At 46.1% G+C, this 25,107-nt stretch overlaps 2 protein-coding genes across 4 annotated transcripts in view; both read left to right on the top strand.

Annotated features, from left to right (window-relative positions):
- The window catches only part of grk3 (G protein-coupled receptor kinase 3), a 61,952-nt gene extending 51,698 nt beyond the window's left edge, over positions 1 to 10,254 (top strand). The window contains exons 17-22 of one of the 2 annotated variants that reach the window (XM_030724032.1): positions 1,769 to 1,864; positions 4,214 to 4,376; positions 4,454 to 4,590; positions 6,301 to 6,414; positions 6,499 to 6,688; positions 10,235 to 10,254. In XM_030724032.1, the coding sequence (XP_030579892.1) occupies positions 1,769 to 1,864; positions 4,214 to 4,376; positions 4,454 to 4,590; positions 6,301 to 6,414; positions 6,499 to 6,660 (672 nt within the window). In that variant the 3' untranslated portion in view covers positions 6,661 to 6,688; positions 10,235 to 10,254. Of the gene's footprint in view, positions 1 to 1,768; positions 1,865 to 4,213; positions 4,377 to 4,453; positions 4,591 to 6,300; positions 6,415 to 6,498; positions 9,935 to 10,234 lie in introns of those variants that run through there. The other variant, XM_030724031.1, reaches the window with a different exon arrangement.
- A 2,715-nt stretch (positions 10,255 to 12,969) lies between these two features.
- myo18b (myosin XVIIIB) overlaps positions 12,970 to 25,107 on the top strand; it is a 69,003-nt gene continuing 56,865 nt past the window's right edge. Inside the window, exons 1-11 of one of the 2 annotated variants that reach the window (XM_030723977.1) lie at positions 12,970 to 13,077; positions 15,679 to 15,814; positions 18,850 to 18,993; positions 19,390 to 19,779; positions 20,313 to 20,376; positions 20,473 to 20,585; positions 21,982 to 22,149; positions 22,231 to 22,441; positions 23,565 to 23,707; positions 23,799 to 23,899; positions 24,478 to 24,541. In XM_030723977.1, the coding sequence (XP_030579837.1) occupies positions 15,776 to 15,814; positions 18,850 to 18,993; positions 19,390 to 19,779; positions 20,313 to 20,376; positions 20,473 to 20,585; positions 21,982 to 22,149; positions 22,231 to 22,441; positions 23,565 to 23,707; positions 23,799 to 23,899; positions 24,478 to 24,541 (1,437 nt within the window). In that variant the 5' untranslated portion in view covers positions 12,970 to 13,077; positions 15,679 to 15,775. Of the gene's footprint in view, positions 13,078 to 15,678; positions 15,815 to 18,849; positions 18,994 to 19,389; positions 19,780 to 20,312; positions 20,377 to 20,472; positions 20,586 to 21,981; positions 22,150 to 22,230; positions 22,442 to 23,564; positions 23,708 to 23,798; positions 23,900 to 24,477; positions 24,542 to 25,107 lie in introns of those variants that run through there. The other variant, XM_030723976.1, reaches the window with a different exon arrangement.

The following is a 25,107-nucleotide window of genomic DNA, read 5'->3' on the forward strand; positions in this document are numbered from 1 at the left end:
AATGCAGGGTTATCATCAGGCTCTTCAGCACTGCAGTAGCTGCTGCATATGTACATTTACAGCTGTGTTGCTCTCAAAACCAAAAATCATGCTCAAGAAAACACGACAGAAGTTCAGCCCATTTTGATTAAGGCATTATACCCACAAGAGGGTACAACACGAGGCATAACTCGTGTAAAGAAATAAATGAATTACACTGAGATTTTTTAACGACCAAGGAGCATCCGCACATTCCTGCCATAGGAATGTTTGTGTTGTTTCCAATCATTTTTATCCATCCATCCATTTTCTTCCGCTTATCAAGTTCATGGTGGAGGGGGCTGGAGCCTATCCCAGCTGCCATAGGGTGAGAGGCGGGGTACACTCTGGACATATGAAGCATACAAAGCAATAAAGATAATTATCACAAAATAACTTTTGCTCCATATAAATATGAGACCTGTGCAGCGTAAAGTTGAAAGAAGTAACTTTGTCCACGTTTTCACAGACAGCACGAAAGGCAAATAAAAATGATGCACTGAACCAATCAGGTGAAGAGAGTTAGAGCCATGTCAGGTCAGGTTGATGCACAGAGAGTAGGAGGAGCAGCCAGCAGCAGCACATGTGCTGATGTTTGGGCGACTGCAGTCGTACAGCAGCATCTTAGGAGTGTGAACCTTTAAGCTTGATGGAAATAGTGATTTGATTTATATTGTGATGTCTGTCGGGAGGAACGTCCTGCCTGATCTGAACCCCAGTGGTGTTCTCTTATTGGACTTCTGTGCAAACCACAGTTTGTCCATAACGAGCACCATGTTCAACCGTAAGGATGTCTGTAAGGACACGTGGCACCGGGACACCCAGGCTGCAGTAATTACAGCTGCAGATCTGATGATATATGTTCTGGATGCTCGGGTGAAGAGAGGAGCTGAGCTGTCAACATCACCACCTCCTTAATCCCACTGACACGCCCTCTGTAGTGGAAACACAGACTGGGGACGAGGGGGACGACTCTCCCATCACTGGGGGTGAGGTCACTGAGGTGGTTAAAGAACTCCTTGGTGGCAGGACCCCTGGGGTGGATGAGATTGAGTTCCTGAAGGCTCTGGATGTTTCAGGGCTGTCTTGGTTGACACGCCTCTGTAACATCGTGTGGAGATCTGGGGCAGTGCCACTGGATTGGCAGACTGGGGTGGTGATTCCTATCCTCAAGAAGGGGGACCGGAGGGTGTGCTCCAACTGTTGGAGGATCGCACTCCTCACACTCCTCAAGGTCTGTTCCAGGGTGCTGGAAAGGAGAGATCATCCGTTAGGAGGAACAATGTGGTTTTCATCCTGGTTGCAGAACGCTGGACCAGATCTTGAACTTTGGGTCGTGACCAAAAGAACAAGATGGTGGATGCGTGACTAAGATGCCCCCTGGCTGTTGGGTCTGTGTGTTGTGGGGGTCTGGGCTTCTCTGCTTAAGCTGCTCAGAGGGTAGGATCCTGTCTTATCCTTGTTACGTTCTTCAGATTGAACGCCACATAAAATCTTGCAGTTGTGCCTCTGATCAGGTCACCTCATAGCTGCCCGTCCTACAGATGGAGCTACGTTAGCCATTAGTGCGCTGCACTTACTGTTGCTATGGTTACTTTGAGGGAAGCACTGCTAGGACAGGCGCCTTGTTTTTCTGAAACTCCTGTTTCTTTTTTCAGCCTCCTGTCACTGGTTTCAGTTTTTGACATTTTTTCTTCCGTTGCTGCTCTGAAAACCACGTCTCTGTTCTTCCCTTTCTTCCCCTCTGCAGTACTCTCCTCCTTTAATCCCTCCCAGAGGAGAGGTGAACGCTGCGGATGCTTTTGACATTGGCTCTTTTGATGAAGAGGACACCAAGGGCATCAAGGTAAAGCAGTCTTACACATCCAGACACTCTGTTTATTGGCCTCTCATCACAGGTGCTGTCTGCAGGGTGAGTCTCCATCACTGTGTTTGATCACTGTGCCCATCGCAGCAGTTTATACTAAAACACCTCATTTCCTCAAATAAAACCTGGGAGACAATTAAAATGGATCTCAGGTCTGGGAGCGAAAAGTCCACCTCTTGTTGCTTTTGGTATACCTGCAAATGTAGGTGTTCTTCCTGTCTCACACACACACGCACACGCACGTAACAAAACAGGGCTTCATTTTAGAGTAGGATTATTCTGGTTTCTCATGTTGCAGAGCTGGGTTTACTGTGGCAAAGCTCGTGGATGTTTAGTCCTTCGTTCCATTATGTTTACAGTTCAGGTGCTCGGGTTGGTAGTAAAGATGTGACAGCATGTGTGCAGTGGGTTGCTGGTGGCTGTTGATGCAAAGTGTGTTGCACAGAAACTCAAACAGCAGCCGTATTTACAGTGTGATGTAGGAAGTGCAGCTGATCAGAATGAATCCTCTTATTAAAGTTTTTAAATATTTTTCCAGGAACTGAAATTCCCGAGAGTGTGGAAAGAGGATTAGGAAAATGAGCATCCTGATGCAGCACAGTGCCGTGCTCTGTCCGGGAGCTGCTGCTTCCTGGTTATCAGCAAACACCTGAAACAGCGCATCTTATGCAGGTTTATTCAAGCAGTGTGAGCCTCGACTCCCTCGAGGGGGTAACTGAAACCGATGAACTAATTAGTTTTTGGTGCTCTGAGGTTAAAGGTCAAGGTGACTCTTACCTCACATGAATTAGCACAGTAGTTCTCCCAAAAAGATCTTTTCTGCTGAAAAGATCAGCTTGACTGTGAGGTTCTTCTCTGGCTATAACTCAACAGCAGACCTGAGGAATGGAGCTGCAGTGACCTCCTCACACATCAGTTCAGCCTCTGGTGGAAAAACAGAGGAACCGTAGAAGAGGTTTGTGCTCTCTGAGAGGAGGAGCTGCTACAGAGCAGTATTTCAGTTTCCTGGTTGTTCCTCCTTCATTAACATTAATGTGGCTGCAGTTAACATTTATTTGTCCTCTGGCGCTCCGCTGCAGAGAAAGGAAGCACAGGAGTGTTTGTTTACATTTCCCCAGATGGAGCTCCTCATTAACACCGGACTAATAATCGAAATAACTCCCGGATAGTAAAGGTAGGAGCATTAACACACAGCGAGGAAGGAGTATAGCTCCATCCCCTGCTGTGAGCAGAAAGGAGGATAACTGCAGTATCTACTCTCACTGCTGGCTGTAATTTGGAGCGTCACCTCCCTGATTTAGAAGAGAGATTCTGCACAGTTGAACAAACGTAAGCCTCCAGGATCTTCAGGATGGTAGGATTTACTGCAGGCGGCTATATTAGACTGCTCAGTATTAGCCGTGTGTATCAGAGTGCAGATGAGTTACAAATCCATTCTTAAAGCCGACTATCTCTTTATCTTTACTATATTTTAGTAAAGATGCAAGAAAATGGCAGATCCAGGTAGATTTAAGAGGATGTGTAAAAAGAGTCGCTCATCACCTGTTTGGCCGGGGGCCATGTGACATTAGGTGAGCTGTGTTACCGTTAATGATGTGATGGCTCCAGATGTTGCTGCACAGAGCAGTCAAATAACTGTTTAAATGACTGTTTGGGCAATTTGGAAAATTGCTTCTTTGTTTCTTCTTACTGAAAGCTGAGGCTCGTGTTTGTGTTCAGAGCCGAGCGCTGCGGCAGGAGGTTCTGAGACACACACTCAGGAGGTTCTGAGACACACACAGTTTCCTCTCCAGGGCTCTGGGCTCTTTCTTTTTCCCTGCTTTGAGTGGGCGTCCCGCCGGTCCGGCTCTGAGACGTCAGGGTTGTTTCCTCCTGCTATACTGCTCTTATGCTGCCTTCCATTTGAAGGGGAAAGTCAGGAATTTCAACTGGAGCACACCCTCGAGTCAGATTTCCAACATGAAAAGTCAGAGAAGCTCGACTTTACAATCCAAGATGGCGGCGGTGCACACAAACATGAGTAAAAGTGACAAAGTCAGGATGTGCGCTGACCCGGCGCTGTTTATAAGACGAGTGACTTTGAAAGGACTCAAAGATTGAAATCATACGGACATATTTTAACATGCACTCAAAAACATCCTCTGCCTTTCCTGTAAAATGAAATATTATCTTCCTGAGTGTTCTGATTTTATGTTTTGCTCCTCAAGGCCACCGTAGAGATTTGTCATTTTGTAACAGTTTTACTTGTTCTGTGAGACGTGAACTCAGAAGTTAAAGTGTCATTGCTAAACATGCTGCACTCTGCCTGCCTGTGTGTCTGACCTTTAGCTGCTGGACAGTGACCAGGAGCTGTACAAGAACTTTCCTCTGGTCATCTCAGAGCGCTGGCAGCAGGAGGTGGCAGAGACGGTCTACGAAGCGGTCAACTTAGACACCGACAAGAATGAGGCTCGCAAGAGGGCTAAGAACAAGCAGCTAGGCCACGAGGAGGGTAATGATGATGGCTGGCAAACGCACAAAGAGCCCGATACTGCAGCAGACCTTCTAACTGTGTTTCCCTGTGTGCAGACTACGCCTTGGGTAAGGACTGCATTATGCACGGCTACATGCTGAAGCTGGGGAACCCGTTCCTCACTCAGTGGCAGCGCCGGTACTTCTATCTGTTCCCCAACCGTGTGGAGTGGAGGGGAGAGGGCGACACGCGGGTGAGTCTGCCTCACAGCAAATACTTTAAATTCACCCCACGTTTGTGTGTGACTGCCTGACCTGAAGTGAGGGCGTTCTGCTGTTCCTCTGTTGGTCTGTGTATGAGCATTGTCTGTCTGTCTGTGTGTCTGTCTGTCCTGATTCCACACTGAAGGAGAAGTGGCTAAAACATTTGAAAAAGCACAGAGACGGGGTGAGTGTTAACTCCAGGCCCAAGTCCCCACTGTGTCCTCAGCACCCCCGCTGTCTTCGTCCAGAAGCTGTTTAGAGCTGTAGTCTGCCTCCCCGCTTCAGCTGGTAGTGCGCTTCGGTCTTTACTCCTTGCTCAGACTGCTGCTGTTAGACGGACAGCAGAAGATGTGCTCCAAGGGAAGCTCTGTGTTAGCAGAACACGGACGCTGGCAGAGACGAGCTCTTCCGTGAAGTACACGACTTACTCGTGCAGTGCGTGAACTTTGACAGTTGTGTTGTTTCAAATGAAAAAGCAGCCTGGCAAGAGAGACGCGTCCCGGACACCTTTAGATGTGAACGTGAGCACAGCGTTGGGTTCAAACCTGTGTAAAAGTGCAGCGTGTGCCCTGTGCTGTGCTTTTCATCCAACAACCCAAAAACACAACAACTGACTTTTCCACCAGTACCTGCTCAGCTTGACTCAACTCGGCCTCAGTTTTTAGGGTTCTCCGGTACCTGCAACCAGGTACGTTTTTAGTACCTCCTAGTCCTCGGTTCCAGCTGCGCTGAGTCAATCTGAAGATGTGACATCATGCAGAATGCATGCCACTGATTGGCCAGGCAGTGATGTCACTAGATGGGAATGACTCCTTCACAAGAATCAAACCCGCCCTTTTTGAAACCCATCATCAGGGTAATGTCTCCACTCAAACCAGCACAGAGGTTTTTGTGCTCAGTGGCTGTTTGTGTTTGTGTTGTGTATAAATGACCTCACTGGACTTTTGAGGCGGCGCTCAATTATAATGGAAAACAAATGAAGTCGAGTCAAGCTGAGTAGGAACTGATGGAAAAGAGGCTAAGAACACCCCGCTCAGTGTGATCCTGGCCTTTTTGTCTCTGTTTTTAAGTGTAGCCTTTTCAAGTGGCCCATGCTGTTACCAGAATTGATGCTTGTGCTGGTGCATATCTGTTAATTACCGTGTGGTCGTGTCCCGGTGTTGTGTTTGCAGTGCCAGCCACAGTAGAAACAGACATCCTGGGACTCTTTTCCTCCTGAGCGCCCACTCTGTTACAATCCAAGGCAAACACATTTGTCTCCACGTCAGTGCTCATTCCCTCACATCCATTCTGGTAGACCTGGCAGTCTCCCTTCAGGAATTTCCTGACATTTGTGAGTCCATAAATTGAGACAATGGTTGTTATTGTCTCCGTGATAAGTTCAAAAACTGTGGTGAAAAATTAAGTGGGATCAGCGGGACTGAACGGACCAATCACAGCTGTTACCTTTTCAGGGAGGTGCAGGGTTTGCAGTTATGATGCACCTGCAGCGGAATTCAACACAGAAGTTTAAATCTTCAGCTACTCTTCTTCATCAGGACCACCACCACCAAAAATAAATAAATAAATCACTCAAACTGTCCCCTCGTGATCCCTGAAATCCTCTGCTGTCAGTGCTTGTTGATGCTCAGGAGTGAGGTGTACACACCTGCACCAGCTGCACCACCTGAACATTTGTTATCACTCAACTGTGTTTGCAGCAAAACCTGCTGACCATGGAGCAGATTGTGACGGTGGAAGAAACGCAGATTAAAGACAAGAAGTGTATCCTGCTGCGCATCAAAGGAGGGAAGCAGTTCGTGCTGCAGTGTGAGGTATGACCTCTGACCCTGTTGTTTTGTGCTTTAGCAGCGTAGTGGAGATAAATGAGCTGATTTCTGTTGTTGTTGTGTGCGCAGAGCGACCCGGAGTTTGTGCAGTGGAAGAAGGAGCTGACCGAAGCGTTCACAGAGGCCCAGAAACTTCTGCGCCGCGCTCCCAAAGTGATCGGGAAGGGCCGGGCCGGAGTGGTGGAGCTCTCCAAGCCTCCCCTCACACACCGCAATAGCAACGGCCTGTGAATACACGAGAGCACGCATATACATGAAAACACAAACACATGCACTCACCTTAACACACACACACACACACGCACACACACACACACACACACACACACACACTGCATCCCACCTCCTCCCTCCTCATCAGCTGCGAGACCCCTGCCCACATCACCTCAGTGTGTGTGTGTGTGTGTGCGTATGGAGCCGATGGCACACACAATGACGACCAATCAGCGCGATATAGTGATTTATTTTTTTTTGTTTTGTTTTGCCCGTGGGACCCCGCCAATCAGCGAGAGGAAGAACGAACTTTGAAGACAGGAGAGAAACGTGAAGAAGCTCTGCATGAACTTGACAAGGACTAACGGCTGGTCCTCTTTCTGTTTACCCCTCTTCACCCAACGCCACATTAATCAGGAGGTGTCCTCCCACTCTGTGTGTGTCTCAGCAGCCTGATGGACTCCTCCACAGAGCCAAAGCTCTGAGACCGGGCTAACACAGAATGTAGAAGAAAGGCTGCTCCACCGGTCCCCCCCCTCTACAACACTCCTCCCTCAGTTACTGAAGTGCGTAAAGTGCCAACATCAATGTTTTACTTGAGTCACCTGAGCACCCAGGGGGACCCGCTCTGGTGGCAGATAGCACCCCATCCCGCCCTCTTGGATACTCACGAGTGTTTGTGGAAAGCTGTTGATCATTCCAGTGCAGAAAACAGGAAGGACCACACTCCTTCACATTGGCTGTCGTGTAGCCAGTTATCACAGACTGAGACTCCATTGGCTGCCAAACAGCAGCTGGTTGCTATGGCATCCATGAAGATGGTGTACCTGGGAACAGTAACCATGGACCACGGTGTAACTATTGTTTATGAAGGTCACACTTGCAGAAGCAGAGGAGCTGTGGGGAGGCGCTGACTCTTAAGTGTACATAAGCATCCCTTTGTCTGTGCATCCCCAGTGTTTTAGTTCAGTGTGTTCACTTTATCGGGGCCGCCACTGTCTGCCTGTGTGGGAATTTGTTTTGGGGGGGGGGGGGTTTCAGAGCGGCGGGAGGAGGTGTGGGGTGGGTGTGACAGCTTTCAGGTCACTCGCAGAGCTGCGTTACCTCAGTTGGACTGTGTCAGACTGAGTGGGCAGGAGGCTTTGTATCGTCCCGCTCACACACAGGCGTCCCTGCAGGTTTACAGTCAGCTGTTCGGGGGGGGGGGGGGCTGAAGCTAATTAAAGGAAAAATCCACCCTTGAATCCACCAGCTAGCTGTCACAGATTTTGAACATGATCTCATGTTCACGGCATTTCAGGTTTTCTTCTGTTTTTTTTAAAGTGAATGTTAATCTGATACTGTTGGTGTACATTTCCCAGAATACCCTCCAGAGAGCAGGTGAATGCACCTCGATGCAGGTTCAGGAAAAGCACGAACTGTAAGAATTGCCGGTCACTGATTTTCTTAATTCGATCTGGTGTATAAAACATCCTTCAAACGTCTCCCAGCTGGAGCATGACTCCACACAGCCTCACGCTGAGTGGCTGAAACCATTGAATCAAGGTGCCCTTATTTTACAAACGTGATCCGAGTCCACAGGTTCAGCCCGGACTCCTCTGTTTGGCTGAACACGGCCCCCAGTCTGAGGCTGAGTCTGTCTGTCCACCTAATATGGGCCCCATGTTCAGTGTGTTGTGGCATTGGGTCCACATGTGGCCCCTGCTGCACTCGTGCACTCGTGTCTTTTGGGGCCCCTCTGTGGCCTCAGATCAGTTTTTAGTGCAGTGGTCTGCAGCACCAGCAGTGTCTGCTTCCTGCCACTGCAGTGTTTTCCTCTGCCTTTTCACCATTTTAGGATTTAATTTGCCATGACTGACACAGTTCAGATGAGGTGTACATGTTTTTTCCTTTCTAAATTATTGGGCTTTTTATAATTTCACCTCGCCGGCATTGAAGCGACGGGCGAAAACGGCGGTGGCAGTGTTACACGGCGAGCAGCAGAGGAGCGGGAGGACGCAGCGGTTTACTTCACGGGTTTCTTTTTCATGCAGTCCTCGTCTGTGATGATGTCCATGCATTTCCAGAGCTGTGACTTCAGTGGGGAGAGGGTTCGATCAGGGGTGCTCTGTGATCACTTTTTTTCTTTGTAGCCTTTTCCAGTCAGGGGGAGATGTTATCGTCTTATAGAGAAAATTTTCACCTCTGAAGGTGTCTTTTATTTTTGTAAACCAAAATGGTCTTTATTGTTTTGATTATAATTTCTGTTGTTGCACCTTTTTAGCCCGATGTGTTACTTAATAGATGTTAAATGTGCCAAATAACTGTTGCTGATTGAGTGGAAGCCTCCTTTCCACACTTCCCGGCTCTGGAGCCGCCGCCGCACATGCACGCACCCACACACAAACGCCGGGGGGGTGGGGTGGGGTGGGGGGTCTCTGGAGGGTACAAAACTGTGACCAAACATTTTTCCATAGGTGTGTGCGCACACACACGCACGTGTGCCCTGGCTTTCACACCACGATGCCACCGGGACTCGCACCATCCACCTCTCCGTACTCGTCCTCTTTCACACTGTATGTGCGTCGTGTGTGTGCGTGCGCGAGTGCACACGAGCCTCAGTATCGCTTTGTATGTTCAGCCAGTGGACTTTTTTATTTGTGTGTCTCTCACAGATTTTCTGCTCAGACTCACTCAGCATAGGCAACTTCAGAAGGATGGCGTGTAGGAGAGAGGAAAAATCAAAGTATATATAAATATATGTGTATATGAATGACACAAAGCTCTAGGTTTATTTAAAAGATTTAATGTAGAAAACAAAATGAATTTGTTGGGGCGGTCGGGGTTTGATGTGAGTATAATTGTTCGTGGTGAAGACTTCAGCTCAGATCTTGCACATAAAGACTTATTAGAGATATCGTACCTGCGAGTTCCAGATGATTATTTTTGTTTCCAGGCCGGACTCTTTGCTCTTGGATATTTATTGCGTGTGGTGAGCTCTCTCGCGCCGTCTCTCCTCCACGCTGCCGAGCTCTCGGCCGACAGCTCGCTGTAGAAGATCCTCCGGTGTGCGCCCGTCAGAAACTCCTCTTTGTTGGTTTTGTTTTCAGATGCCACAGACAAACAAATACTACTGGCTTTGGGTTATTGAAATTAAAGTCATAATACTGATATATAATTGATAATATTATTCAGTGATTATTATAAAATTTATTTTATTTCAATGATTATTTTTGTTTCTGACACAGGTAGGACGTTGCGTGTCGGACTGCTTGTAAAAACAGTTCATGAATAAAAATTCTTTTTCCGTGTCGCCTCCTGTCACTTCTGCTTTTGTGTGTCCGGTTAATCTTTCAGTCACATGACCCAGCAAAACATTTCAGCCGCTGTGAAGTTCCTCCTCTTCAGGAAAGGTCATCGAACCCGAGCCGGTGTGACTCAGGAGTGAACATCTGGGCCTACAACAAAGCACGAACAGCTGGATATAAAGATGAGAACTCCTGAGTTACTTTGTAACATCCAAACAGCGGCTGTGCTCGTATGTCACTAAAGCCGTGCCTTTGCAGACTGAGGGGACGTCCTGGCATTGGTGACGACACACACACACACACACACACACACACACACACACTAAAGGCCTTCATTGTGAGTGTAGTCTGAAGCTGATGTTTGCTCATGAACGTCATGAAAGAAAAAGGTTTGTTTCTGAGGGTCCCCGTGAAGCCCACAGCTCACTGCTGTTAATATCTGCTCACACATCGAGTGCTGCAGTTTAAACCACATTCAGATGTTTGTCTTTGCAGCTTTTACTCCTTCCTCCACACTCCTGTTAACAGGATGAATCAGGAAGAGACACTTTTGACTTGAGCTTGAATACTGACATCAAACTGATGCAGGAACCCAAAATCATGAGACAAAGCTGACTCTGTAAGAAGTGTTTTTAGAAATGCTCTAAATTTAAAGTGAGGAAGAACCACTGAAGTCTAAAATGTGAGCCGGCGTGCACAGTCCAAGTTTCTCTGACCGTGAAGATTTCACAAAGGCATAACAATATTAGTATATTATTCTTGATTTGTACAATTTTAGTGGGAAAAGCTAAGAATGAGCCTTCACACTATTAAAACCATATTAATGACAGCTATGAACTGACTGTGGAGAAACAGGAGATACCAGCTGAAGTTAATCCAGGGCTGGGCTGTGCTTTAATGCAATACCATATTTTACCACCAGATGGTGAAATGAGTCGGTGTACCTTTTATTTACTCAGGGACCTAAGAACACGTTCATTAATGAGCTTCTGGAAAAGGCTTTCAGGCCCCTCTTCTGTGGAACCAGCTCCCAGCTTGGATTCAGGAGACAGACACCCCCTCTATTTTTAAGATTAGGCTTAAAACTTTCCTTTATGATCAAGCTTATAGTTAGGGCTGGATCAGGTGACCCTGAACCCTCCCTTAGTGATGCTGCTATAGGCCTAGGCTGCTGGGGGGTTCCCATAATGCACTGAGTGTTTCTTCATTCACCTCTTTACACTCTGTTTATATTCCACTCTGCATTTAATCATTAGTTAGGTCCCAGCTGCTGGCAGCAGATGACTGCCCCTCCCTGAGCCTGGTTCTGCTGGAGGTTTCTTCCCACTGTCACCAAATGCTTGCTTGATGGCCCAATATTGAAAATATTTCTTGGTGTTTACCAAGAAGTTATCAAACAAAATCCCAGCGCCACAGAATACGTTGAAGGAAAATGGGAAACAGACGAATATTTCTCAATATCAGCTGAGAACTGACTGAATGGATGTAAATTCCAATGGAAATGAACTAATGGTCATACACATGTTTCATTTGTTTATTAACCACACCAAACCAGAAGGCTTATTTTGTAGGCGGAGACTCAACCACAGCATACCGTGAACACTGGTGAGGCCCCTTTGAGCAAAAACAAAGTGCCTGAAATCACAGTGCTGAGCCGCCCTGGCAGTCTTCCACTTTATTCTGAGTGAATGTTGATTTTCAGTAAAGACACTGATGAACATGTTTGGTGTCCTGATAAATACACAGATATAGACGATGTGCTTCCTGAACCTCCCACAGTTCAGGAGTGGATAGATAATAAATTACCTTTATACTATGCAGAGCATTACTTTCTCACTCTGTCTTAAGAAAAAATGTTAAACTGTAGGTCAGATATGTTATTAAATCAGATTTTTGTATCAATGGCTCAGGCTGGTGCTGGTGGTGGAGAGTGTTGTTGCTGCCCGTGTCCGTCCCTTTATGACCACAGCGTACCATCTTCTGATGGCTGCTTCCAGCAGGATAACACACCATGTCTCAGCTCAGATCATCTCAGACTGTTTCTTGAACATGACAGTGAGCTCACTGTTCTCAAACGGCCTCGACAGTCACCAGACGTCCGTCCAACCGAGCACCTTTGGGATGTGGTGGACCGAGAAATGTCCATCGCAGATGAGCAGCTGACAAACCTGCAGCAACTGTGCGATGCTGTCACGTCAATCAGGACCAAAATCTCTGAGGAGCGTTTCCAGCATGTTGAATCTGTGCCTCAAAGAATAAAGACTGCTGAAGGCTAAAAGGGGCCAACCTGGTACTAGGAAGGTGTACCTAATAAAGTGGCTGGTGAGTGTTTGTGGGTAGAGAAATTAACAGGATAGATTAAAAATAAATAAAAGAATCATCTGGAATGAGGAACCTTTAGTCACCAGCAGAATGAGTCATAATGCGCTTTATTATCAAGGAATCATACAGCATATGTAAGAACAGGGTTGCTGGTTCCACCCCCTCCTCACAGTCACCAGGAGGCTCCTCCTCCTCATCCCTGCTCTCTCTCAGCTGCAGCTGTCAGTCAGGTCAGACAGCTGATGCACTGCAGATCTGCACATGTGCAGTTGTGTCCTGTTGGGACAGCGTGGACTCATTATCACTGCCTGAGTTCACTCAGGTTTAGGAAAAACAGGTTTTCTCCTCCCTGCTTTCAGGGTCTGATGTACCTCATACATACTGTTACTGTGTTTGTAGCAGCAAAATACTGGCAGGAGGTAAATGTACTACACAGTGTTAGAAACAGGGGTTGTTATACTTTGCTTCTTTGTTCTCCTGAGTTTAGAAATGAGTGAAGAAGAGAAGATTGTGTTGATGATGTTAAGTTTGGGTTGCTTCACGTCTCCTTCATGCAGGTCTCCAAACAGGGTCGTGTGGAGACCCTTCCTCCACCCGGAGCCTGCAGATATTTATAGCAGAACCGTCTGTCAGTGCAGCCGTGCTGCTTGTCTGTCTCTGTGTGTGTGTGTTGCTCTATTTCTGACTCTATTGCTACATGCGCCCTCAGTCAGTCCAGCCCAGTGTGTGTGAGTGTGAGTCTGTGGCAGGGGGACACTCGTTAGGCCTCTCTGGATCTGCCGTTAACCACCCGGACCCTTTAGCTGGTTCTTTGCTGTTTTGGAAGGTATGGCTGCTGTTTGTTGTGTCCTGTTTGCTGTCCACAGTTAAAGTTAATGTCACGGGTTTTATTTATAGAGCAGAGCTGGGCGACAGATAGCTTCATGGGGCCTGTGCGGTGGATATAGCCGAGGTGAGATATAACGCTGACTTCAGACAGAATATAAGAGCAGCTCAGACGCCACTGTCTGCTTCAGCGGAGCATTGCTTTTTACTGCTGGTTCGATTTTTATTGTCGTGTGTTTCCTCCTCAGGAGGATCGTTAGGGGGAAATTTCTGTTGACTGCTTGCAGGTCATAAAGCCGTCCAGCTGAGCGTGGGGTCTGTGGTTTAACAGAAGGGTTAGGGGGCCACCTGAGAACCTGTTGGTTTCAGCTCAGTGTCAAAAACTGAAGAACACAGATTTGAAATAAATTAGAAAGTTGGCTCAGTGCCTCATCCTTCTGAAAGGAGCTGTTGAGTTGTTTACAGGGACTAACACAACCTGCTCCCAGTGTGGTACTTACAGGCAGACACTCAGAGCTCTGTATGATCCACACCAAATGCAGGTCACAGAGATCAGAGTGAGGTACAAGGCTCATAATGAGAGACGCGTTTCTGGTTTTCTGTCCTCAGTTTTGAGCTTGCTGAGAAGGGAAAGTTGAAAATGCTGAACTGAAACACGAGACAGAGAAAAATAATCAGGAATCAAAGTGTGCAGATGGTTTGCTGTCAGATGAAGCCATTTTTGACAGCAGCTAAACTCAGCACGATACCTACAGTTATATTACAAGAGTGCTGGAGGTCCACTAGCTTATACACGTCTGCATAACCTCATCAGACACTCCAACATCCAATAAGCTGTCTGTCTTTTGAATTAAACCAGGTTTTTCCTCAGAAGGGACGTCTGGGTCAGCTTAACCAGCTTCTGCTGCACTCAGGCTGAGGCCTGTTAGCATCTCCATTCCAGCTAAAGCACAAAGACAGCTTCTCACAAGAAAGCTGCCCTCTTCTCAACCAAAGGCTTGTATTATTTACACCATTTAGCAAGTGCTCATCCATCCATCCATCCATCCATCCATCCGTTGCATACTGCTAAGCAGAGAAACCCAGACCTCCCTCTTCCCAGCCACCTCCTCCAGATTGGACTGCACTGATGACTGTGCTCCTCACCCCTATCTCTAAAGGAGAGGCCATCCATCCTTTGGAGGAAGCTCATTTCTGCTGCTTGAATCTGCAATATCGTTCTTTTGGTCTCTACCCAAAGCTCGTGACCATAGCTGAGGGTGGGGGTGTAGATCAACTGGACACAAGTCAGCTTTGCTTTCACGCTCAGCTCTCTTCACTACATGGATCGGTGCAGCATCTGCATCACTGCAGCCAATCCCCTCTCCCCTCACTCACTGAGATGCTTAAACTCCTCCACTTGGGGCAGGAACTTGTCCCTGAGCTGGAGTGGGCACTCCACCCTTTTCTGGATGAGGACCGTGGCCTCAGACTTAGAGGTGCTGATTCTCATACTGCTGCTTCACACTCAGCTGCAAACTGCTCCACTGTGAGCTGGAGGCCACCACCTGATGAAGCCAGCAGGACCGCACCATCCACAAAAAGCAGAGATGAGATTCTGAGGCCACCTTCTACCGCCTGGCTACACTTAGTGCAAAGAACTGATGTGCTTAATAATTTATTCATATCTTTTTCTGCAGTTTTTATATATTTCACTAATAATGTACAGCTATCACAAAATCCCACAGCCCTCCAGTAAGGTACACCATTTGGGAACCACTGATCTCCAAACAGGTTTACAAAGGAGTGCTTCACAGAGAAACAGAATTAGATGAAGGGGGAAAAATGCAGTTTAGGTGAAATGGCTGTAAGGAAGTAGCTTTTCTCTGGAGGTCTGAGTTTGCTCTGCTAAACTCTGTATGTAGTGTGGACTTTAAAATAGTCAATCTGAACCTCAGCCTCAAAGTCAGTCTGAGAGAAGCTTAAAGTCACATATACAGCATGGTGGCCATGGGTAACCAGTGCAGCTGTATTTTGTACATCATTTCCTCATCTTTATGAACAGTTGAGTCCCGTCACTTTTAAAGTATCCTGTATCATAATTACAGATCCAGTATTTCTCACACACCAAACAGGAAATTCAGATTTATGATGACTTTTAGTTTTGTATGAGACTCCACAGACAAACATGGATCTGGGAGCTCGAACAATGTGGCGGCCGCACTGACACAAAGTTCCAACGAACAGCAGTGACCAACACACCGTGAAAAACTAAGTACACCCTCACAGGAGGTAAGAGTTGAAGCAGCAGCCAGGAGCTGCTGATCAAATGCACTTGATGAACTGATCATCAGCAGGGTGAGCGCCTCTATAAAAGCAGAAGCTCTGGTATTGTGTGTGAACACAATATCACAGTCTTCACAGGAGAGGACGTCCCAGCAAATTCAGACCGTGCAATGCTGCAAAACACCAGAGAGCTCCAAGGTTAAAGTTCATGACAGCACAATTAGAAAAATACTGCCTGAACCTGACTGAGATGCAGTGAATCTCAGTACTGCGTGTGTGTCTGTGTGTGTTTGTATGATAACTCTCATTTACCACAACTTCCTCTCTTTGCTGTCAGGTTGTTTGTCGCCCTCTGTGCACATCGCCACCATCACATCCAGCTGACAGACGTGTGACACCCCCCCACACACACAACCACCTCACACCCCCGAACCATGGCACTGTCCTCACGCTTAAAACTGTGGGAGCAGAAGGGAGGTGCACCGAAGCTGCATGAGCTCAACGTCTAACAGCTCGTTCTGACTGCATGTATGTGTGTGTGTGTGTGTGTGTGTGTGTGTGTGTGGCATTGATTACACAGCGAGCGGCCCTCTCTGTTCTAACCCTGAATCATCGTGGCGTGTCACCAGTGCGATCGGGGTCTTGGAGCTTTTTAAAGCCTCTGCTGTCACCTGACATTTAATATTTCTATTGATAGTCAATAATTGTGTTCAGTGCGCTTCTTGCAGGAGCTGCTGTCACAGTGAGTTTCTGCTGTGGTTCAGAGACGCAGGTTAAGGCCTGAGTGATGAGTTATACCTGGTTTGGAGTTTAGTTGGTGTTTTACCTGCTGCCATGTTTGTTTCCAGCCCCAGAGGCTGCTGCCTGATTATAAGCATTTATGTTTATATTAATAAAAACATAGTCAAGGTAAACGTGCTTGGTGAATCCAGCGTATAACACCTCACAGAAGAGAAGAGAAAGTCTTTCCCCACAGCTCCTGCAAAATGAAGGGATCGGATGAAATCCTGACAAAGCCGAACATTTCAGAATTCACACAGCTGCCTGTTTCCAGTCAGATCAGCAGGACACACAAATGGAGCCGCGCGTGCCCATCATCACACTGCTGAACTATGTTTAACAGGTGATGTGGTTCATTTAGATGGAGAGCCCTTCCAAGCCTTAGTCATACTTTTAATCCCATCATTCTATTTACAGGTGGAGCTTAGCTTCACCTGTACGAGGAATGCTGCTCCAAAGCTGCTCTGGCCTTTTTTAGCAGCATTTCCTTTGCATGAAGTGAATTCTTATCTTTGGGGCAGACTCTGATAACAGAAGCTGGAGAGTGTCCTTCACGCGGCTACCGTGGAAAAGATTACACTGTCGTTTCCCGTGGATATTTTTATGTTGCTCGGATCACTGGTGTGCTGGTGTCATTATCAGGAAATCTGTTCCTGCTCCGTGTCTCATGGACTTGTTTTTGCGCAGAAACACCTTCCAAACGTTACATTCATACATTTACAACTCCAGAACTTAAGTTTGCTTGAGAGCTTGAGATGAAGCTAATTAAGAGTTTTATTTAGTTTGAACTGATTCTACTGTACGGTTTCTTCTCCTTAAAGCTCTGAATACTTCTCTGACTCAGTTTAAAGCATGCAGGGTCCTCTGCTGCTCTGACACAGTTCAGGTGTCACATCTTCACTGTTTAGTCGTCTGATATTCAGCCTGATGAAAAGCTCTTTGGTTGGTCTAAATGTTGCGTTTGGACCAGACCTTTGTGCTCTGTGGAGGAACATGATGTAGGTAATGAATTACTGCTGACCGCTGGCATTAGCAGAGACGAGTCTGCTGTGAGGTTTTCACCTGGCGACAGTTTCTCGTGGCCGCAGCTTGACTCTGAACGCGCCGACCTTTCCCGTTGTCGCTATTGTGTCAGCAGGTGATACCTGGTAGTTAAAGGCCAGGCCTCTGGGCACCTCTCTGCTGGCATTTCTCAGCCCTTCATGTCACTCATCAAAGTCACTGCGTCATGTTTCGGTGTAAAGCTGAAAAGCTTTTAAAGAATTATTAGAGCTGAAGATGACGTGTTTGGACTGTTTTCACACACACTATTTTTATTTTATAATATTTTTTAATTATCATTTTTCTTTCCTTTTTATTCAACTAGATTTCTGAGAGAAATATTGATGTCTTACCTGACAGGTGTATGTATTATTTACCTGACAAATCCACGGCTTATTATGTGGTAAATTATGACCTATTTTTATACATTTAACAATCCAACGTGGTGGCTCCATGGTGTGTTGATTAGCACATTTAGAGACCAGCCTCCGGGAGTCACACGCGTGCTCCCGGTGATATTCCCAACCCCGCGAGTGGCCAAAAGCAGCGTTTATGTTTAAATGACTCCAATCTTTACACATTTTACCAGCTCATAGTGTCCTCAGGATGAACTGTAAAAACTTCACAAATGAATGAGAGCTCAGTGTTTGTCTTTACAGCAAATGTTAGCGTGCAGATAAATCAGCATTGTGAGCATAACTGCATAATTTATGCAGCAGAAATGGACAAATAAACCAAAACAGAGGAACCTGATCAGTTAGAACCTGATCTATCACATTAATCTTTACTCATATAGCTGCAGAGTGGAAACAGGCCCAGGCTGGACTTTGGTGTAACATCACTTTGTATCATAATCTGGTGCAACAAACCAGCGTAACTTATATTTAACCAGGGAAGTCATTAAATTCACATTTAAACCTGCAGGGGGGGGCTGTACATGGGAGCAGGGCTAAAAATACATATTCAAAGCTAAAAAAATGTTGCAGCACACATCCATCACACCCACTGTTAAAACGATGTCCATATGTGTCATATTTAAGGTGTCACACCTGTGATTGAGCATAACTGTGAATGAAGTCTGAGGAGACTCTGAGAACTGCAAAGGGCTTCAGTTACTCGGTGGCTGCTGGCCCACCGTGCCTCTGATCCGCTCCTCGTGCCTCCTCCGTATCCTCACACCTCCGGTTATCAGTCTAACTCTGTAAACTCATCCCAGTCAGAGGCGCTGGGTCGGCCCCAGCAGAATTCCAGTGTGTAAAAACCATCGAGAGCATCACACATTTAATATCTTATTTTAAAAAATGACAGCGGTCCAGACCTCAGTGACCTCCAATTTAAAAAATGTGATGTGCTTGCGTCCCACGATGGTGCCTCTGCTCGTTTGACTCATTTTACATCCTGTGCAGCAGTTTTGATGAACTGGTGTTTGAATGTGAGTGAAAACAAAATATTTGGTGCCAGCTGTAAGTGCAGAAACATTTCTGCTCATTTTTTCTTTTGTTTGCATGTAACAAATATCAAAACCCTGCACGGAAAGTTTTCCAATCTAAAATAGAGCTTCGCATTTTCAGCAGAGCGTGCAGCTGATTGCTGAGCTCTCTGCTAAGCATGCAGTGCACGCCTGAATCCAGATCACTCTGTGACTTCGGTTTATTCTGCCTGAATTCATCGATGCATCAAACTACAGATAAAGGAGGAAAACAAGCCGGTCGTGACGACGGTACCACCCCCGCCTCTGTCAGTGCTGCCGGGCGGCTTCCTCAAACAGCTGGTCAGAGATTCAGAGAAAGAGACCAAACACAAAGAGCCAGAGGTCAAAGAGGAAAGGCCAGTAAGTCATTCATCTCATTTCTATCTCAGAACATTTGATTAAACCAGCGCAATTTCTGGGTTGTTGCTGCTGCCACAGTTGGTCTGTGGGTTGCTGCTGAAAGGCTGGAGGTGAATGGGTTGGTTATGAAAGCTGAAGGGAGACGGCAGCTACAAACATGACCGCCACAGGTGTGCTTAATAAAGTGGCAACAGGTGTGCCTAATAAAGGTGACACGCTTAGCTAACTGACTCAAAAATAAAGGTGTGTTTGTGTTTCACACACTGGTGGTGCAGTTGATAATTAACTTATAATTTCAAAACCACAAGTCATGGATTTTCACCTTGTTTGGCTTCACTGGGTGAAACATCATCGGATTAAAGAGGCCTGCTCCTCTCTTCTCTTTCTCCACTGCAGCCAAACAAACTGAGCGACAACCTGGTGCAACAGTTCCTCCTCCCAGATCAAACTCCTCCAATCCTCGAGGCAGAAATGTCCCTGCGGGCCGAGCAGCTCAGCAACAACAGCAACAACAGCAAACCTCAAGGATGCAACTCAGCCCAGCCAGACGGCAGGTCCTCCTCTCAGCACCACATAGTGACTCCTGACAAAGATGTAACACTGGAGCCGCCACAGCAGAAGCAGCAACAGCAGGACAAAAGGCCCGAAAAGAAGATGGAGGAGGACAAGAAGAAGGAGAGGATGGAGGGAGGCAGGCAGAGCGAGAAGAAAGAGGAGGGGATGGAGGAGAGGCAGGAGCCCGAAGGAAGGCAGGCGGAGACGCCCCTGTCAGAGAACAGGAGGGAGGTACGCATGTCACTGCTGCCAGATCTTCCTCTGAGGCCCGTCGAACACTTGGAAGCTTTTATATAATTCAAATCATATTTATTATTTTGTTTTTCATTTTTTGATGCCATTTTTTTAAACAGAAATTCAAATACCAATAAAACTGAGTCAATTGAATGTCCCACATTCAGACCTTCATAACATGCAACAGTCACATTAGTGAATCTGATTGTCTAATGCAGAAACAAAGGTAATAAAATTCAGGCTAAACATGATGTAACTGCATCCAGTTGATTTCAAATTTAAATTCGTGCAGTGAGAGCAGTTGCTTCAGTTTGAGTTGATTCTGCAGCTGATTCCAGGAGGAAGGAGCTGCAGACTTCAGTGCTTTTTCCAAAAGACCGGAAAGTTTAGCTGAAAATAAGGACAACCAACAATTGTATTTATTGTAATGGCACACTGCAAATGCCTTAAATGAACATGCATCACAAGCCCACCAGTGTAAGACTTTGAGAGCGTCTGCTCTTTACTCCTCTCACGTTGCTTTCTCTCAGGTCAGGGACGTGTGGTATGAAGCTGGAACTGTGTGGTACGTCCACAAGGATGGTTTCACCCGCGGTGAGCAGTGAAAACATCACACATACACACACACGCACACACAGTAGTAGTTAAGATGTAACGAGTTTTTTTCTTCTTCATCACTCCTCTTTTCAGCCACTCAGCTGAAGCCAGATGAAGGCACGCCAGAGCTGCCTGAGGGCCGAGTGAGGGTCCGCCTGCAGACGGATGGCACGCTGCGTGATGCCACTGAGTATGACGTTGAGAAGGTAGATCAGATCTGTTCAAGTCCGAAACACAAAAAGAGTTCACACAGCCGTCAGTCAGATTTTGGCTCGTCCGTCCTCTTTAATTCCCCACAGTGAAAATATCCATCCCAGGTCATTTTAGTGAGAAAGGTCAGAGTCCCTGATTTTTAATGCTTATTAATTTTTCAAGTAAACATCACAGAACCATAAAAAGGCTGACTGTGGTAGGGTCTCCCTCTCCTGGGTGAGAATTGAGACAACTTTCAAGGGTACAGTGTAGCCTGCCTGGGATACAGGGCACCAACCTGGAGCCAGGCCTGGGGAGGGTGCTCAGGGGAGAGTGCCTGGTAGCTGGGCCTTAGTCATTTTTCCTAAATTTCATTGCAGCAACTCAAAATGGTGCTCAGTAGTTTGTTTGGCCCCCACATGGCTGTTTGTCTGACAGTGTTGGGGCTTCTAATGAGAGGATGGATGGTGACCTGGGAGATCTCCTCTCAGATCTGAACCAGGCCATCACTGAGCTCCTGCACAGTCTGAGGTGTTACGTTATGTTACAAAGCACTCATCTCAAAGAGTAACTTAGCTGCCTCTAATATATCCATCCATCCATGCACCCACCTTAAGGTCATGGCAGGGGTACACCCTGGACAGGTTGCCAGTCTATCACAGGGTTAATAGTGATAGATGAATCTAACCCCACTAACTGCATGTCTTTGGACTGTGGGAGGAAACCCACGCAGACACGGGGAGAACATGCAGACTCCAACAGAAAGAAACCGGCTGGATGGTGGATTTAAACCCAGTACCTTCTTGCTGTGGTGTTAACCACCACACCACTGTGCCACTCCTCCAACATATCTGTTGTATATGTATAAATCTGCGGTTCAAAAACCTTTTCAGCTGCTAATGTGTCCGTATACCTGTTAGTAAATACCAAAAGAAGATTTTACGTGGCTGCAAACAGTAAATTTGGCCCATAGCATGAAACAAATGTCCTAAAGCATTCTTGTGATCTTTTACTATTTCTTTTCCTTGTGGTATAGAAGAGCGGTTGGAAGAGATGTTTATTATTTACAAATTATCCACAGTAATTTCACACCTGTGTTTTCACACAGTTTAGAAGCTTTTAAGGAGCTCCACGTGTTTGATACAGATATTAGTTTGGGTTAATAAGCAGTTTCTGTCACTGGAAATGATGCTGAGCTGAAGTAGACTTGAAAATCAATGTGGAACACAAACTATCAAATTACAGTTTATCTTTATCGCAGATGTTATCATGAATAATTCATTAGTGATAACAAAGTAAAAAAAAAAATAGCACCAACTTCATAAAGCCGCACAGAGGAACACTTTTTTCAGAGGGTGAGGAAGACCTTTCACCTCTGAAATGACTGACAGAGTGGCCGCTCCTCCACAGTGTAACCCACCTGAGCTGGACCTGTGTGAGGATCTGAGCGACCTGCAGAGTGTGAATGAATGTGGAGTTCTGCACACACTGACCAGTCGAGCTAAAGCCAATCTGCCGCTGACCCATGCAGGACCCAACCTGGTCAACTTCTGGCCCCCGTTACAGGCCCACAGCAAGGTGATATCATACACTTTTATTAATCAGTAACACATTAAGTATGTGTCACATTTTATATATTCCTTTTTTTTCCTGTGTCAGATCCCAAAGGCACGGCGAGGGGAGTCAGCGTGGGATGCTCCCCCAGCGCTGGTTGCCCTGGTCAAACGGGTGTATGTGTCCATGGTTGGCACCAGGAGGGACCACAGTGTGTGCGCAGTGGGACGCAGCGGGACGGGCAAGACCGCAGCATGTCAAGCTTTCACACATGCTCTTCTCAAACAGGCTGGCACCACAGGACAGAACATCAGCGGTGAGCTCACACTGTAAAAACACTGGAAACAACACTGAGTTACCACAGCGACTAATTAGATGAGCTGCTACATCCAGCAAATTCTCAGAACCATCTCGTCCGTCCCTGAAGGCTGCTGGTCAGTGAGACACCTGCTTAATGCTATTTTTGCTGGGTCATCATAAAATGAAGACACATTACTAATACAGTATATTAGCTGTGTGGTATTTTACCTCAGATATGCAGCGCGGTCTTCTTCAGAGTGCAGTCACTGCTTTGTTGACCTTCAGTGACCAGCAGTGAATTTTGTGTTACTCTTTCATATCTTTCTCCAGGTGTTCAGGATTTGAACTGTACTGTTGATTGAAACTGACATGTTTATTAGTGCATGCAGGAACATAAAAATATGTCCTTCCTAAAAAAGCTTTGACCCCCCCCAAGTCATAATTATTTTATTGGCAAAACTAAGTAACCTTCACAACCCTCCTGCTGTCAGATTGCTGACAGCAGGAGGGTTGTTATCATTATGATTAGGAAAATTCATTGAATGCAAATTGAGGAAAAGCTTTGAATGTCTGGAACAGCATTGCTTCATATTTACACTGCAGCACTGAGAACACTGCAAAATAAAAAATGCATGAACTGTATCGAAGCTGCCAAAGTCCAGCGTGTCAGACCGTCAGCAGATGCAGCTCAACAATCAGTATGAGGAGCCTGTGTGACATCCTTTCTGAGTAAATGCACCTATGGCAGTTTAAGAAATCCTACACGACCTCCTTCTTGAGCTATTGCACTCAGAAGATTTTCAGTAAACTTGGCCTCTGACCTTTAGGTCTGCATCCATAAGAAAAATCTTATGGAGGCAGCATTACTTCTGATATTTGATAAGTTACTCTGATCAACACATGTAACAGCTTTAAGTGAGAAGAAGCTCACTCAGCTCCAAGGTTTCACACATCAGGAGGTCATAAAAAATGATCTAGACCTTACCTGAGAAGCTGATGAAGTCACACAGTAAACAAAGGCTTCAGACCTGAGGATTTCCTTTTTCCCGTCACTGTCACTTCTCTTTGTTTTCCTCTTTTTCTCAGATTCTACTTTTTTGTCCCCACCTCTGCTCAATGATTATTATTTCTTTCCCCAGTGGAGCGCGTCCAGGCTATGTTCACCATCCTGAGGTCTTTTGGTTGTGTGAGCTCACAGCACAGCGACGCTTCATCTCGATTTGCAATGGTTTTCTCACTGGACTTTAACCATGCTGGACAGGCTGCTGCTGGACACCTACAGGCATGCAGCACAGACACAGACACAGACACATGACCGTCAGTCAAACAGGCCTGCACTCATAGTTATTCATCACTTCTTCTGTTCCATTCAGACCTTGATGCTGGACAAATGGAAAGTGTGCCAGAAAACTCAGGGAGAAAGTAACTTCCTGGTCTTCTCTCAGATGCTGGCAGGACTCAGCACAGAGATGAGGTAATCACCATGGGAACTAATGAGGCCGATTTAAGAAGTGCACTAACGAGGAACTGACCAACCCTAACCCTTGAACTGGATCTCACTTTACTTGCACTCATTTGGGTTTTCCATTTCATTTTATTTGCACTTCTACTCAACAGCATTTATGGCTGAAATGTTACAACTGGGTTTGAAAAACCTCCACCCAAACCATCAGAATCAGCGGATTTTTTTGTGTAATAACTTTAGCATATTTAATGAAACCATGGAAAAGTTACAGACCCTCAAAGTATATAGGGTTGGGTTGAAATTTAATTTCATAACTTCTTCAGTTATGGTTGTAGTACTGCTGCACGGCTCACTGTAAGTAAAAACATTTATATTATGTTTGAGCCTCTGAAAATGATGTCACTCCTAAACAGTTAATGCACTTCAATCACAACTTTATTGATTTAATATCCACTGTGGTGGAGTCAGAGGCAACACTGCAAAAACTGTCCAAACATGTATGCACATGATTGTGTATGTTTCAGAGTTGTTACTTTACAGTGTTTGTCATCATCCACAGTTTAATGTCTTTTCTGACTCTGTGTTAGGACCGAGCTGCAGCTGCACCAGCTCTCTGAATCCAACTCTTTTGGTATTGTTCATCCCACTAAGGTACAGTAAGTGCAACACAAGTGTCTCTCTTATGCTACCACACAATATAATGTGCAACATAACAACAGGTGAAGGAGTGTGGTGCAGGGCGGCTGCTGCTGTATTCAGTGGTAGCTGGGAATTTTGACCTCCACTGAGGAGGTTCTGTTTTTGGCAGCGTTTGTGTCTCCTTCAGTCTGCAGACGTTTGGAAGGAATTCTGATCAGACTTTGTCGGGGTGCAGAGCAGGGTCTTACATCACTGAGGTCTTCGAGGTCAACCTCATGATTGATTGTTTGGAAACGGGCAAAAAGCCTTTTAACTTAGAAACTGTGATTCTTACAAGTGTGGGCAACATACAGAAAGTCCCACATAAAGATTTAAATGATCAGGTCACATTTGACCTCTGACCCCACTTTTACATTACCTAAAATTTGTTACATCATTAAAAAAAAAAGCATTGACAGAAAAAAGCCATATAAATAAAAATAATAAAAAATAATTATAATCAAAATTATATCAGATATATTAGAATGTGTTTCACCAGTGCAAACAACAAAGCTGCACTGATTCTTACTGCACTACAA

This window comes from Archocentrus centrarchus, unplaced genomic scaffold (assembly GCF_007364275.1).
Source record: "Archocentrus centrarchus isolate MPI-CPG fArcCen1 unplaced genomic scaffold, fArcCen1 scaffold_30_ctg1, whole genome shotgun sequence".
NCBI classification, from domain to species: Eukaryota; Metazoa; Chordata; class Actinopteri; order Cichliformes; family Cichlidae; genus Archocentrus; species Archocentrus centrarchus.